At 38.3% G+C, this 16,769-nt stretch overlaps 1 protein-coding gene across 8 annotated transcripts in view; it reads left to right on the top strand.

Annotated features, from left to right (window-relative positions):
• Positions 1 to 16,549, top strand: part of LOC6611844 (sodium/potassium/calcium exchanger Nckx30C) — a 34,623-nt gene extending 18,074 nt beyond the window's left edge. For 2 of the 8 annotated variants that reach the window (XM_032723484.1, XM_032723377.1), the window contains exons 4-9: positions 1,071 to 1,299; positions 5,317 to 5,510; positions 8,050 to 8,124; positions 9,633 to 9,887; positions 10,150 to 10,286; positions 10,390 to 16,549. In XM_032723484.1, the coding sequence (XP_032579375.1) occupies positions 1,071 to 1,299; positions 5,317 to 5,510; positions 8,050 to 8,124; positions 9,633 to 9,887; positions 10,150 to 10,286; positions 10,390 to 10,630 (1,131 nt within the window). In that variant the 3' untranslated portion in view covers positions 10,631 to 16,549. The remainder of the gene's footprint in view (positions 1 to 1,070; positions 1,300 to 5,316; positions 5,511 to 8,049; positions 8,125 to 9,632; positions 9,888 to 10,149; positions 10,287 to 10,389) is intronic. The other 6 variants (XM_032723710.1, XM_032723542.1, XM_032723761.1 and 3 more) reach the window with 5 other exon arrangements.
• Positions 16,550 to 16,769: the final 220 nt, after the last annotated feature.

Raw genomic sequence — 16,769 nt, 5'->3', positions numbered from 1 at the left:
AAAAAAAATATGAAAACCCAAAAGAAAGTCATATAAAGCTTGTATGTATAAAACCCAACCAAACTGTTGCAACAGACAAACAGAAAAAATTTCCAACGACCAAAAACGAAAAGTGTTCATCTATACGTATTTTGTTTCCTCATCTTCGAACTTATCATTTTGATTTTGTAATATACGACTCATGTGTTTCACCTCTGTAAAGAGCCCAAGGTCTTTGGGGTCTCTTCCGAATACTTCCAAGATCGATCCATAGCACCTACTTTCCTTCTGTAAATAATGAAAGTTTTTTCCGCACCGATCGATATGATATGTTTATTTTGTTGCACAAAAACATTCAGAAACTCTATATATTTTGTACTGTTCAACATCCACTTTTGACAGTATGTCAAACAGCCAATCGAACCCAAGTTTCTGACTGTCGTCGATCTCTCTGATATATAATCCTCAGACTGTACTATACTCCATAGATCAGCTGCACAGTTTGATCGCAAGTGGTCCGTATATCGTAACGTATTTTGTTGGATGTTGTGGTAAACGATTGTTTGTTTTACCTTCCATTTTCCGTTTCGACATACCTTGAGTTCCTTATTTCGTTCACATTATCAGTTGATGTTTCCTGAGTTCTGTTCAGATATTGGCTCCCAACTTGCACTTACCGATTCGATTAGTTCGTAAGTCACACAAACAACTACAACACCAAGAACACCAATACCAAAACCAACACCACCAACAAGAACAAGTACAACAACAGCTACAGATACATGCGACAATAGAAAAAGAAACCAAAAGCTACACTCAACTGTAAATTTATACAAATTGCAATAATAAACTTTTCTTCTTCTTCTTTTCACCTTTTTCTCGAAATATGCTTACCATAAAATAACTAAACATTACACCGCTCTCTCGAAAAATACCACAACTCGAAAAACTCAAACGAATCAAAAACAAAAAACCAAAAAAAAAAACCAAATCCGAAACCGTAACCGTTACCCGATAAACCCGATACCGAAACCGATACCGTAACCGCAAACCCATGCCACCCACCGTTCTCTTCGTTCCTTCACCTGCAGGGTAATGCGGCCAACTCCTCGGAAACATCGATGGCCACCCAGCCGGGCGGCTCCGTAACATCGCGGGCGGCCAGCGAAACCCGCTCGGGTCCGCCCGGATCGAGCAATGCGGGCGCCACAGGTAATAGCAGCGGCGGGGGCGGCACCTCGGGTAGTACTCAGACCGGTGCCAAGTTCCGCCACGGCCTGTTACAGCTAATGATACACACGATAGATCCACTACACGATGGTAAGTTCGTTGAGTTGCCACAGTGTGTTTTGCACAAGTCAAGCCAAATGCCAAAAAAAAATGCAAAGAACCAAAAAAAAAGAATGCTACTAAAAGTCCCCATAAAGAAGTACCCCGATACCCGGCTTACCATTAACCACCCAGAGCTCCCCAACCACAATCCCGAATCCGAAGCTACTCCAGCACTGATAAGCAAATTGTACAAATGAATACAAATGAATAGAATACTCTTAGATTGTATTTATTATGATCCCTTCGTAAATACCATTGCACTTTAAGCAATGAATTTGAGAGCTGGTATACATGGCGTATGAGTAATATTTTTGTAAGTTTCCCTTAAAGTCATATACATAGTTATGAAAGCCTTTGAATAAATGTAACGATAAAAAAATGTTTCATAGGTTCCTTATGATTAAATTTGTATATGTTTCCGATAGATCAAATTAAACATTGAATCTCCATTTACAATTTGTGGCTCAGTGCATTCCAAATCCGTCACGCTTACATCCAAATTAAGATAAATACAAATGCAATAACATCCAGAACTCTACTCTATATACTATATACTATACTATATATACTTACTACCTGTACCTGTTATCTATATCTGTTCTAAAGTAAAAATTGTTATAAATTCAGTTTCCCGTTTTGTGTTCGGGTTACCCTAAAATTCTGTGTAAATTCAGTATTCCTTCTAATTGGATGTTTGACTTGCCAGCCAGAAGTTACTTTCGCTCATCCTTCCACTTCTGCTGCTCTACCCAATTACTGTTTCTGTTTCTGTATCTATATCTGTATCTATATCTATATCTATGTCTATGCTCCGATTTCCACTCGTACTGCCATTTCACATTTGCGTTGCGTTGTTGCCTTTCAGTTCGGTTCGGTTTGTTTTGTTTTTCTTTAAATTTGGTTTTGGCTTTCGTTGGCTTTGGTTCACTTTTTTAATGGCGACCTTGGAGCCACTTACCTAATTAGCACGCCAGGCCCAGACGTTCCGTCGACTAGAATTAGCACCAAAAGCAAGAAAATAGAAGAATAATAAAAATAGGAAAGCGGCGCGATTGACAGCACTAACCCTTTGATTTCGGGTGGGGCAGAAAGAGAAAAGGTCATCACTATATTGTTAATGCCCCACCATTGAATAGATTCTGGAGTTCTGAAAAGTTTCCAATCGAACCGGCACCACTTTCCACCATTGATTTTGGTGGGGATCGAGTGTGGCTACTGAAAATACCATGAATATGTAGGAAAGGCGTCGTCAGTGTCGTTGCCACGGCAATGGCCCACAGAAAACTAAACGAATCGAATCGAAATGAGGCAGCTCAGGGGCGTGTTCGCCAAGGTTCGCAGGTGCCAAGTGTTAGAATTCGTGTAGCTCCAAGTGGGCCTACCTCAACCATTAGATATGTGCTAATTTATTACAGGGTCTTTAAAGCTACAGATACAACAATTTGGTTTCAAATCAAGAGATGTTTACTAAATACCTTTAGACAGAACTTTGTAGTAGATGGGCAAATACATAGTATATTAACACATTGCTTGCAGGAGCTAAACTAATTAATGCAATTAAATTGTCTGGAATATATTAACTCATTGTTTACTGACAGCTGAGTTTTCAATTTGAAAATTCCCCATTTAAATTGATTGGATGATTCAGTCAGTTGGAAGCTAATGCGGATCTCAGTTAAATATTATTAGATCGGGCCACAAGGGTTTAATCCTTTGCCTTCAGTTGCAATTGCTTCACGAAAACGCTACTTACTTACGTTCGGCTTTGTTTTTCATTTTGTTGCAAACAAGAAAACCAAAATATAAAACAATAAAAGCAGAAAAACAAACAAGAAAAAAGAAACCAAAATAACGAAAATATTTTATGTTGTTCAATGTCAGTTTGGAGTTACATTTATATCAATATACCTATATATATATATACATATGCGTTATATATCTAGCATAGAGAACTTATAGTTGCAAATTCCTAGAGTTTGTTCGCGCAGTTCAATGGCATACTTACTAGATAAATTCACTGCAGATACAAAGATACATTGCAGGTTTAATATATGCCATAGTTCGAGTACCTATGCCATTGAATGCTGGATTGAGTTGAGTTTGACGCGTGACAAAAACAAAACAATTTATACTGTACATATATTAACTATGCGTTTTTAGTTTTGTATGTGTTAAATGTAATCATTATCGTAATTGTAATTGAAATTGTAATTGGTTAGCAACTAGTGCAATTGGCTCGCAGCAAAGCAGCTCAAAATCGGCTTCGACTTGGCCCAGGGGCTCAGATTCAGACTCAGACTCATACCATATAGTACATATTTAATACTATACACCCATCCACACTCCACACCCGAGTAGATAGCAAACTATTTAAACTATTAACGAGCTGCGACTGCATGTGCGACTAGTCGAGCTTGTTTCAGGTTGTTTTTGCATAGGTCGGATCGCTTTTTGTCACTGGAATGTTCGTCATATATTGTTTATATGTGTATTTCTTACGGCTCGATATGCTCGTGGCATGGGAATTGTGTTTTTGGGCCTGCATTCGGTAGAAATCCGGCAGAGACCGGCGGAAATCATCATTTTCCAACCTCCGATGGCAATGATCTCGATAGATCTGTATAATGGCCCTGCCACTTCGGTTAATTACCAGTTCAGTTAAGAGCAACCCAAATCGCAAGTCCCATCGCGAACTAGTTAGACATGCTTTTGCTCAGTTATCAGTATGAGCATGTTCTTCTCTAGGTCTGTATTAAAACCAAAGATAGTCATAGCGATACTTTTAAGAGTCCCCTTAAAAATTCATCCACCGCGACACATACATACGACCCATAGATAAGTAAGCTAAGCTTAGTCGTAAGTCAGACGGAATCGTGAACATATATACACACATATGTATATGTATATATCTAGAGAAATGCTAGAAAAAGGGGTCTTTCAAATGTAGCCATTTAGTCAGATGGTCCCCTGAGAAAGTGTAAATACCAAAAAAGAACTTCACGCCGCATTGACAACAAAAAACCGAATTGAATCGAATCGAAATGAACCGAAATGAATTGAATTGATACCCATCAGAACACCCCGTCCGATCCCCAAGCATCATCGAAAACCAGATCAAAATCTTGAATATTTAATCAGCTCCTAGTGCAAAACACAAGTTCACACTCAATAGATCGAATCGGATTGATTCAGAGACAAAAGTTAGACCAAAAACCCATGAGAATCTGACACGGTAAATATTAGTAGTGTTTTCTAGTATAGATCCTAGTTACTTATAGTCCTAGTTGTAGTCCTAGTCAGCTTACGAACCCCTCCCCTCTGCTGTCCGCTCTCCGCTCTCTGCTCTCCCCGCTCTCTTCCGCTCTACTCTGTCATACCCCGTACTCTACTCTATAGACTAGACTGTACCCCCTAGCTAAATAACTTACTCAAGCAACCTCCAAATGCTGTCTCGCAACTGACATCAACATTTTGTATAAAATATTTTCAATATACATATAGACATATATTTGCGTATATGAACGATCCAATCCAACCCCCTCTAAATGAGTGAATTTGATTGTAAATTAAATGATCTAAGAAAGAAACTAAATCTGAAAATGAAACTCGTAACTGGGTTAATTCGTTTATTTCTGATTTTAATCGATGCAATTTTATTCTTTCTTTTTCTTCTTTTTTTCTTTTGATTTTTCGCAAAAATAAAAATACCAAACCAAAAAAAATATATCAAATAAAAATAAACACTTGGATTTTGCGTTCAAAACTCAATTCGTTGTGTGCCAACAAAAAACCGAATATCGAATATCGAAAACCGAATTCCGAATACCGAATACCGTAACCGCACACACAACAACCAAATACTACAACGACAACACCGCTACTCGCTACTCGCCACACACCAACACCCCACTCGTGTTTTGTGTACCAACAAACAATAAACAAAAACACTGCATTATTTATCGAAACACCCGCAAAAAAAAACCACACACAATTACAATGACAAAGATGATGTTCCAGGCAAAGTGGACGAGAAGGCGACGCAGCTGCACGCCATCGCCTCGCTGAAGGTGTTGCTGGATGCCACCAAACCACAGCGCGGTGGTGCCACCACGTCGGCCGCTAACCACGTCAAGATCAACCTCAAGGAGACCACGCTCGCCGATCGTCCCAATGGGAACATCGACACCACCCTCGACTCGGTAAGTGCCCCATGACCATTTCCGTTTCGGCCCCATTGTAATCCGTACGATGTGCTAATGATATGATGCTCATGATTTTCCTTAGGCATGTCTTTTCGTTTCGAATAACCATTGATTTGATTTGAGTTTTCGGTTTCCTTGTGCTTTCGTTACAAACTGATTGATTGTGTCACACAAAATGCGCTGCATTCTTCATACAAGCAACAAATCGGATAAGTTATTATAAATCGGACATCTGAATATCGTAATTAGGAAAATAGGCGGGATTTTAAAAACTGTCGCGGTAAAATCGCTGTTAAAGCGAATATCGCTAACGAATAACTTATTTAGATAGCATATTATCCAGTATCATAGGTCCATATCGTAAAATTAATTGTTTTAAATCGGACTCTTATCAATTCGAAGTGTTAATTATATTTCCAGACAGAGTTTAGCGACCAGTTCAAGCGACCTACAAAAATATATGTACACACCATTTTCCAATTCTAGCTGTTGGCATGATTCCTTTACATTGCTAATCGATTGATTGATTGAGCAACTGATTGGTGGTTAACTGATTGATGCAACGTTTGAACTGATTCTAAGCTATACCATGGTGTGTTTTTTAATCCCCACCTAAATATATGTTTCGATGTATACTCTTTCCCAATTCTTTCTTATGTGTTCCCTTGATCGTTTCCTACTGTTTTTGCCGGTTCGAAAATGTGAAATTCCTAAGTGTGTAGGCCCGACAAGCGAAAATAATCAAAAAACCAAAAAGATCTGTCAGTGTGTTTATGCAACGTTTATGTGTGACTTTTTATGGATTTTTATTTCCTCCTTTAACCTTACCTTTACTTAAACTAATCAACGATTTGTGCCTCGATTCTTTTCCATACAACTGTTCAACCCACCCATCCCCACCACACACACACACACACTTCTCTACCGCACACACCCACACCACACACACACACACACTTCTCTACCGCACACACCCACACCACACACACACACAATACATACACGCCTCAACTTTCCTCCTGTCCGCCTCTCAACTTTCTTTCGTTCTGTTTGTGTATGTTTATCTCCCTTACTTTCGGAGTATCTTCATGCCCCCATCTTACCACCCTCCATCCATTTCTATCGAACTATCTATCTATCTATATCTCTGTGTGTGTTTTGTCTTGCCCAGATTAAGAAGAGCTAATTCGGAATAGTGAAATTTTTGCATACTCTTATACCGTATGACCCATTTGGAACTCATTTGCTTTGTGTCTTTATTTAATTTCGTTTATCGTACCTAGCGTTGAACCATCCACAAAAACATCAACAGTAATACCCAACAAATAACAATAACCGATGAGTACCAAAGTCGTTACAGTGCCTTGCATATTATAATTTCCATTCATAATTCACTAATGCGCGATGCAGTCATTATTTCAATGCAAAGTAGCTGCGCCCAAAAACCACCGATCACCACACCCACCCACACAGCGTGTGTGCCCGCATATCGTAAACCGCATATTGTAATCGCTGGCATTTTGTTAACGCGAACATTTTTATGCATAGGCGCAAGCACTTGGCTTTGGCCCCCCATCAGCAAAAGCAGCAGCCTTAGTAGCATTGCATTCCGGATGCTCATTGCGGGCACAATATACCCTACCTCTAGCAGAGGGTCACCAAATTCCGTCATCCGTTCGAGGAGCAATTGTATCCTAGTCTGTCTTGAAGCTGAGTTTACACGGTGCAACAGCAATACATGCATGTTTGATACGATCAAATGTTAAACATGTAGTTGATTCACCGTGTAAACTCAGCTCTATGTTGGTTGTATACGATGAAGTAGTAATTTTGGATATAGAGTGACCAAATCAGCAATAACCGCAGCATCGTTTACAACCTAACCTAACTTTTCAAAACTCCAACTCCATCTGCAAGGGTGTTTCGACTTCGGCTTGCCGTTAAGCATCCCGCTTCCTAGTCGGTTATTAATTACATTCTTTTCATTTGATTTATGCAAAGATCACAAAGCAAACAAACAAAATTCTGAGGTGCTGACTCGCCTCAATTACTGCGACCTCATTTGAATTCGACTCACAATTAGACACAACATGGCTGGCCGCAAAGGCCGCTTAAACCGAATTTTCCGAGTTGGGCTTCTGGTCTTGAAGAAAGTAAAAGAATATCCTTACAAAAAAATATACAACACAGCGTTACCCACGACCAGCAAATTGTGTTTGTGTTTCCACTCTTTCCCGATCCGTATGTGTTTTTTACGTAATTCCCGAATACCCACACTTCTACTAAACATTGTGAACAGCCTTCTTTCCAAAACTATCTATCTGTCTACTCCCCCAAAAAAGTCTTCTACTTTTCTAACAGCCTAAGTTTTAATCAAAGTTTTATTTCCATAACTGATCTGATTCTATGGACTTGGCCCAGGACTTGGTCCAAAACCTTATGTTTGAAAATCGCTATATATACTTATAAATGTGTACTCTTCTCCCAAAAACTTGTCATATAAATTTATAAAAATATCTTGAACAATCAACTAAAGCCATCGTTGAGTGGTCGACGTCCTAGCTGGATTGAGCAGAGGGTCAAAATTCAGACACGCAAATTTAGCATCAAAGTTAGTTTCATAAACAATTTTTATTGATCTCTCTTATCTATCTCTCTCTCTCTATATCTATCTAACTTCGCTCTTCTATATATTGCATACAATCTTTACTTTTATATTTTTTGCAACAAATTTATAGTAAACAAAAATGTTTTTTTTTCTACTCAATAACAAAGAAAATATCTGACAATTGCACGCGAGTCGTACACAAAAGCTCCTTGGCAGTGGCCTCTTGAAAAAAAATCGGGGATAAGCACAGTCGTATTCAGATTTTGTTAAAAAATATTTAGGTATTTGGGAAACAGCTTAAAACATTATTGACTCATTTTTTTATATGTCAAATAGTTTTATTTATATCGTTTCAACGATAAGTCCGTCCATTCTATGTATAGAAATCGCAAATGAAATCAGCTCTTGTTGAGTGATGATTAATTCTGAATGCCCAGAATGTCAGGTTCAAAAACCGCAGGGTGGTCAATGACTAACCCATATCAATCAGTTTATAAAACAGAGTAAAATACACTGGGAACAGTTGGGAACAGCTGGGAAACTTGAGTTACTGGCCAGGAGCGTGAGGTGTAGACCGCAGTTAAATTTCCACTTAGTTTGATGCATTTGCAAAGCTTCTGAGTATCATCACCCACTAAAACAAAAAAACACAATGTTGCTTTTGTGAAAAACACACAAGTATATTTCGAGTAGCATTAGTCTTAGTGATATGAAACCTAGACCTCTAGACACTTCTTTTAACCAGTTTTACTTTCTACTTTTGTTCACGATTGATCGACCTTGTAGACCTGTGCCTGTGTGTTGTTGCACTTGCAAGTCTAACTTGAGCATGTCCACTGTACCAATGCACCACTGTAGTACCACTGTACTTGCGATGCTGGTAGAACTCTGCACGTTTTAAGTCTTACCATCTCTCTGAGCACAAGTGTCAGTATCGTAATCTAATTGTAGACCTGCTAGAAAGTAAGTGCACCCCTTGAACTTACCACACTCGTACTACCACACTAAGTATCTCGATCGAACCGACACCGAACCCACTTAGATACCGCCAAGCAAGCTCTAAACGCCTGTCCACCCAGTGAAATAAGAACCCAACAAACCAAACTTAATCAAACTAAGTCAAACCACATCGTTTCGTATCTAATTGCAAGCCCGAAAGCGAAGCAAAATTTGTACTATGACAAAAGCTGTTACCCCGTAACCGACTCATGACCATCTGTAAACATGGCTCAGAACGCATTTCACCTCAGAACCCGACGTCGAAATATCAATCAAACGCCACCGAGTTTCGCTCGAATCACTCACTACTACAACTACACTCCCACCCACATTTTTACTATATATTTTATACAACAAATTCCGTATTACTCGTACATATTGAATATTATAAATATAAATATATATATATATATATACCCATATACTACGGCTAATACTAAATACTAACAGACTTCAGTCGAGTTTGGTCCAAGTCGCTAATCGCCAATCTCTCCCTTTGCCTTGACCAAAAGGCGCCCGAAATCGAGGATGAGCCGGAACCACTGAGCATGGCCTGGCCGGACACGGCGCGGAAGCGGCTCACCTACGTCCTGGTGGCCCCGCTCCTGGTGCCCATGTGGCTAACACTGCCCGACACGCGGACGCCGCGCGGCAAGCGCTTCTTTCCGGTCACCTTCATTGGCTCCATCGTGTGGATAGCGGCCTTCTCCTACCTGATGGTCTGGTGGGCCAACGTGGCTGGCGACACGGCGCGCATTCCGCCCGAGGTACAATCACCAAAGAAAATATTCATCATACTATATAGTAACATTTAACTTCAAATTATCAAAATTTAAGCAATTGGCAGACCAATTTTATTCCCAGAAAAATACAAAAACATTTATCCTGACTTTATTTTTTGAAATATAACTAGGCAAACCCTAGCCATGATTCGTGTGATTCATTATAGTGTACGAAAAGCTTAATGCGTATGAATCGTGTACCTTCTGCTGATTAACCGTCTACCCTCTGTTCTCTCCTCCCCGATAGGTCATGGGTCTGACCTTCCTGGCGGCCGGCACCTCCATTCCGGACTTGATTACCTCGGTGATTGTGGCACGCAAGGGATTCGGCGACATGGCCGTGTCAAGTTCGGTGGGCAGCAACATATTCGACGTGACCGTGGGGTGAGTATTGGGCATCCGGCCACAGTGGACGAGAACTAGAAGCGAAACTAACCGGATATGTTGAATACCCTTTGCCATACATCCATCCCCCACTCCTCGCCAGACTGCCGATACCGTGGCTGCTGTACGGCATCATCTATGGGGCGCCCGTCGAGGTGAACTCGGTGGGCATGGTCTGCTCCATAACCATCCTGTTTATGATGCTGGTGTTCGTGGTGATGTCGATCGCCTGCTTCCGCTGGCGCATGAACAAGGGGTTGGGCTTCACCATGTTTCTGTTGTATTTTGCCTTTGTCGCCGTGTCGCTGATGTTCGAGTACGACGTGATCACGTGCCCCTTTTAAACAAGGGGCAGGGGCAAAGACAAAAGCGGGCAATAGTTACCGAGTTACCCGGCTGTCGCGCCATCGAGCTACCGAGCCAGCAAGGATACCTGCCAAGGATATCTGGATGCCGCCGAGGACGAGACGAGGACCCCCGTCAGCCTCACACCCAATTAGCTAAATTATATACAAGCAAATTAATGGATGATAAACAAATTAATTAACAGTGGACTAAAGCTAAATAATCGAATTGTTAAACAGACAGACGACAGACAAACTCACTCACAGATACACAAAAGCCACAACACACACACATGTAAAAGCGATACTGAATTAACGAAATCGAAAACTTAACGTTAACAAAATGCGAGTTAGTTAGTGCCAGCGTTTCTTTTTCGAAAGACATTTACTTTAAAGTGTTTAGCGCAGCTTTTTAACGCAAGCAGCCCCCTATCCTATCCTTAACTCTACGAATCTTTGCTCCCAACTATCGTATCTATCTGCGACCTAATACCAAAACTAGCGAGAAGGAAACACGACAATGGCTAATGGCTTCCCAACCACTTACTAACTATCTACCTAACGTTTGGGTTTTAACTACAAGCATAAGAAACCAGCATACCAGGCGTATGTATCAACAAATATATATGAGTATCTCGGCACAAGGCACCTATATCCTATATACGGTATGATATGATATGATACGATACGATACGATAAAGAAAAGCAGCCTCCAAAATTTGTGTTGAGCTCTTTCGGTTCGATCGATCGAGCAGAAGCCTTTCATTTGCGTGCTCTAACTAAGATTTCTCCTAAAAGCTTTATCCAGAGCCTATCTAAACTCTATCTAGTTTACGACTTATACATAATACTTATATATCCACTCACACGCACACTTACATGGCATACTATATATTGACCTGTATTGATTAAGTGATAATTTGCGTACTTATTGAACAAGCAAGCAAGCGAACAAATCGAAAACTCTCAAAGTTAGCTACAGTTGTGCTCGAATTCAACGCTAAATCGAAGCGAATGTAGGGCTTTAAGCAATTTGCTTACGAGCATTTGCCATACATCCAGACCAGATCATTATGATATGATTATCGATTACACTGATTCCAGTCCGATGCTAATTCTAATTATAATTCTAATTCTAGTTATGATTATGATTCTAGTTCTGATCCCGTTTCTAGTCCTAATTCTAATTCTGATTCATGTTGGCGTGTAGGAGGAGCAGAGTTTAAATTTAACTTTAAATTGAAGCCATATTTATTATAGACTACTTCAAATCCAAAACCAAAACCAAAAGCCTAAGATAAAAAAACCAAAAAAAAAGAAACTAATTTCATATACTTTTTGCTTAATGAAGTCCCCCAAGTACATATATATGAGCATATTAACGTATTTATATATAAACGACATATAAGACGATATTTAACGAAACAAAAAATCAACTTGCTCTCTTTATTTAGAAGGTACGTAACATTTTTCTAAACTAAAACTAAAACCCTAAACTCGTAAAACCAAGTGGCCGCAAAACCGTTGAAATGCAAATGGAAAAGAAACCCAAATCATTTAACATAAAACGCATACATATATACACCTTAATATAAACATACTTATATATAAATATATATATATTTTATATATACCAGAAGATAACTTACTATATATATATGCAACTATACTTAAGTAGGCAATGTATCTAACGGATATCCAGACGTTTGCATATGGCTCGCAGTCAAGTTAAGGAAGCGACAAGACAAGACAAGATACAGATACAAGATACAGACACAGATACAGATACAAAAACACACACACACACAGAACAGAAAGCAATAATTTTTATTACCAGTGAACTTAGAGGATTCAGCAGTGGCATGGCACTATATGCATACTCCTATATGTACGACATGCGAATCTCACTGCAAAATTGCGAACATCAAGACCCACAAGCAGTTGTAACGCATCGGAAATAATTATATATGCATTCACATTCGCTGAATTATATGCTGTATCTACTGAACAATGCGATGTTCAGATGCAAATGCAGAATGCCGAATTAACGTAACTAAGTGGCTGCTCTTACACCCCATGGGTGCAGTGCATTCGATTGCACACAGATATAAATATAAATAAATGATAATATTAAATATGCATGTAGGATATGGACAGGTCGGAGGTCACAGCAGAACAGCAGAACCGGAAGAGCGCAGGAGCAACGCGATTGTCACAGGGAACGAGGTGGAGTCATTGTATAAAACTCGAACGAGACGTACATCACACCCTCTCCACATAGAAGACACAACATCCCTTCATCAGCGAAAGAGTAACCCAGTACCAATCCAGCGGAAAGTTGGCTGAGAACTTCTTAAGGGTCATCTAAGACCTTGAATACTTTTCATTTACTCTATATCGGATCATTTGGAAAATGTATTTGTTCCTACTACCGTACTTTGACTCTCAATCTTTCAATCTTTTTATAACTATCTTACTACTTTCTAAGAAAATGTATCCTTAGACCCCTAATTTTCGTTCACTATATATAATTTTTGAAACTATATATTGAAATGCCCTATTCTGTCCTAACCATTTCGTGAACCTCCTACTTGTGTATCTCAGCCACTCCAAGCATTTCTCACTGTAGCTCTTAATTCCAAAAGTGTCGACTTTAGTCCTTCTATATTGGATATATGTATCCCAACTAGCAAGCTCACTTCTCACGAGTAGATTGCCTTGGTCGCCAGGCTTTAACAAAGACAACTTCCAAGAACAAACAACAAATTAACTTAAACTTTTATACATGCTGTATGTTAAACTAAAGACAACAAAGGATAGCAGAAACTAAATCGAATAGAAAACCTTTAAAAAAATATCTTCCAAATTAACTTTAAAACCAAGTCATATTTATTATATAAAATAAAATACTTGAGAACGAAACACTCTCACACTTAACTACATCTTATTAGAACCTAACGAGAAAATGGAAAAGCACACCCAGCAATTACTTGTACTGAAAATTTCCCTCAAACACACACACACCCACTCACATCTGAGCTATCACACCCATACACGTGCATTTAAACATATCGCGCCGATTTTCTATCTACAAAAGCCAATATTCCGAGAGGAAAACCGTATATAATTGAGAACTAAGATAACACGATTATTCCCGGAAACTTCTTTCACTTCCAAATGGAAGTTTAGAAAATTTATAATACCCAATATAAACCACAAAATCCCCGATTCCCCTTCATCCCAAATCATCATCAAAAAGCGCACACACCACACAAAATTGTCGAATGGCGTTGAAGTCTCGCTTTAAAGCAACGTAAATAAGAGGAAATATATACAAGAAACATATATATATAAAGATATATATATGAAATTGTTATGGTTATAGATTTTTAACAAGTTGAATAATTGCGTAAAAGTAAAAGTGAAACAAAAACACAAAAAAATTGTTGAAACATTAGCAAAAGCGTTCATAAAACATAAACGAAGCGTAAGAAAGGTAATAATAATAACGATAAAACGAAACAGAACAAACCAAATCGAATCGAAAGATATAGTAATGCTATATATACTTTATGAAATATTTAACTATGAAAATAAAAATCATTGTTTGAAATTAAAGTGAAAAAAGTAAACTTAAAAAAAGAACAAAAAAAAAAAACAAATTTTGTGTTTGCTAATTTTGTGTCCAGAAACAAATTTTGAGTTTGCAGAAAATCCAACCGTAAGTATATCCAATTGATTGTTTATGTTTTAAACGTAATTGGCATGATTAGATGATATTCAATGTTCGATGTTTTCGATATCAAATAAAATTAGCAAACACAAGCACAGACCATTCGGATGCATTTCTAGAGATCTGATCTGATCTGGCCCAATACTAATCACGCACTCGAGTCAATCACCAAATACAATCGTCTTGATCAGAAAAACCGATATACCACGTAACGTCTACGAGAATAAACGAACGAGCACATAATCATTGATTTCAGCTTTAAATAATCTACGAACTAGACCTAAACCGTATATGGGACACTTGGATATTTATTAACTTTTATATACCAGTATATGTACCATATAGCATATACATACATACCAGATACCATATAGCGAATAGAACATAGCGGGTTTGTACGATCACACGGCCCAAATGGATTACTTTTTTAATACTTAATACGATTACGAAAACAAATAGAACGCGTGAAATGCAATGTATGCAATACTTATATTCAATTATACAATATTTAGAGAACGTTTCAAGTTGCGTCCGTTGTTTAGGCAGAGAATCACAGAAAACAATAACTTTTCAGCGGCTTCGATTTGATTTCGATTTGATATTTCGTTCGATATGCGGAAACCAAACGATTACCAATTAACGATTAAACGAAAATGCAAGCATGAAGCAAATATATGATATATGTATGAATCCAGTAAAAAGTAATAGTTAACATATTGGTAGACTAATTTAAAGATTTTATAGCGTTTTCAAATTTATAAGTGTATAAACCGGATGCGTTTATTATTTGTAATGCCAGCGATCAGCCGACCGACATCGGATGTCAGCAGATATAGCGCGTGAACATATAGCCGTCGTGTGTAATACAATTATCATTACCCACCAAAATACGTATATTTTCCGTTGTTGAGTTTCGATCGTTGTAATTTTGAATTTTACCTTACAAATGTGTATTTTTTCGGGACAAACACAAGCGGACCGATCGATACGATACTGGCATGTAATTAGTGCAGACGGGTGTGTAATTTTAATAGCGAACAATGAGAGTATTATAATAACAGACATTAATTTTAACAACTGATACGCTTCTAGCACATAAGATTGTACAAATGATTTATATGAATAATACGATAAACCATGAAAGGAAAACAGAAAACGAGAGCTAAAGTCAGTTCAGTTCAGATATTCAGTTCAGTTCAGTCTAAAAATATAATTGAAACCCACTTCTTACTCATCAAAGGAGTAGATTCCCCCACACCCAAAGATTCCAATACCATGCTGAACTCACTTTATCTCTGTGACGAACCATACATAGAGAGCTCGAACGATAAATACTTACAAATGTATGTATGGTGTAATACATCGAGTTATTTACTTTATACAAGTACGTCTAGTTAACGACATTTAGATTTTATACAAAACACACCCAGAAACACGCAGTCATTCGATTCCCGACTCCAGCAACCGAACCAAATTCACCAGTATACCGTATACCCATCAGTTAATGGAGATCATCAAAATCGAGCATGGAGTGAAGGCAAATCAAATATATAGTCAATTTCTAACGATACATGCAAACATATATGGCTGGCACTCAAGATATACATACATATATATAAACCAAACGTATATGAAGTTATATAAAGCATTTTAAGGATCGTAAGCTGGAGAAGTCGCAGAGTAGAGCGGGGCGAATGCCCCAAAAACCTTATGTAAATCAAAACGAAGCTATAGCGAATAAACCGAAATGTTAACTAGTTATTTAGGTGAAATATACAACAAACCACACTCAGATGCAGGATGCGGGATGCAGATGCAAATGCAGATACAGATACATTTACATCGAACCGTTAACAAGGCTTTGAAAGCTCAGAAGAATCACTCAAGCAGACACTCAAGAACACGACACAAGGACACGAATGTTCAAAAAAAAGCAGAGTTGTAGAAGAGCCGCCGCAAACGAGAAAGGGCCGTTTAATAAACGTTTGTTATCAAGCAAGACAGCATAACGAAATGCGACTGCAGTAAGCACGTGGCGAAAACAAAAACAAAGTTAATGTTCAAACTAACTAATATATAACGAATATTATATAATACAACAAACTTAGACTGTATGTTATTTTCTCAATACAATACCTATAAAAAACAATGAAAACAGATTCAATAAAATGAGTTATCCAATGGCACCATGCGCGTGTTTATCTTTACTTTCTTTACTAGGGTTCTTTAAATTTAATATTTCACTTTTATTTAACGTTTCGTTCAAATATTTAAATTTGAATTTAAATCAAAATAGCTGTTACTTACCGATATATCGAAAATGTTATTGCTCGTTTTTGCGTTTATTATATCGATTGTCTAAATGTGCTGTTCCCCTTTAGCAGAGTTCTCTACCATTTGCAGCTG

The sequence above is a fragment of the Drosophila sechellia genome, chromosome 2L (assembly GCF_004382195.2).
Source record: "Drosophila sechellia strain sech25 chromosome 2L, ASM438219v1, whole genome shotgun sequence".
Taxonomy (NCBI): Eukaryota; Metazoa; Arthropoda; class Insecta; order Diptera; family Drosophilidae; genus Drosophila; species Drosophila sechellia.
This window is presented reverse-complemented; position numbering and strand designations above follow the sequence as displayed.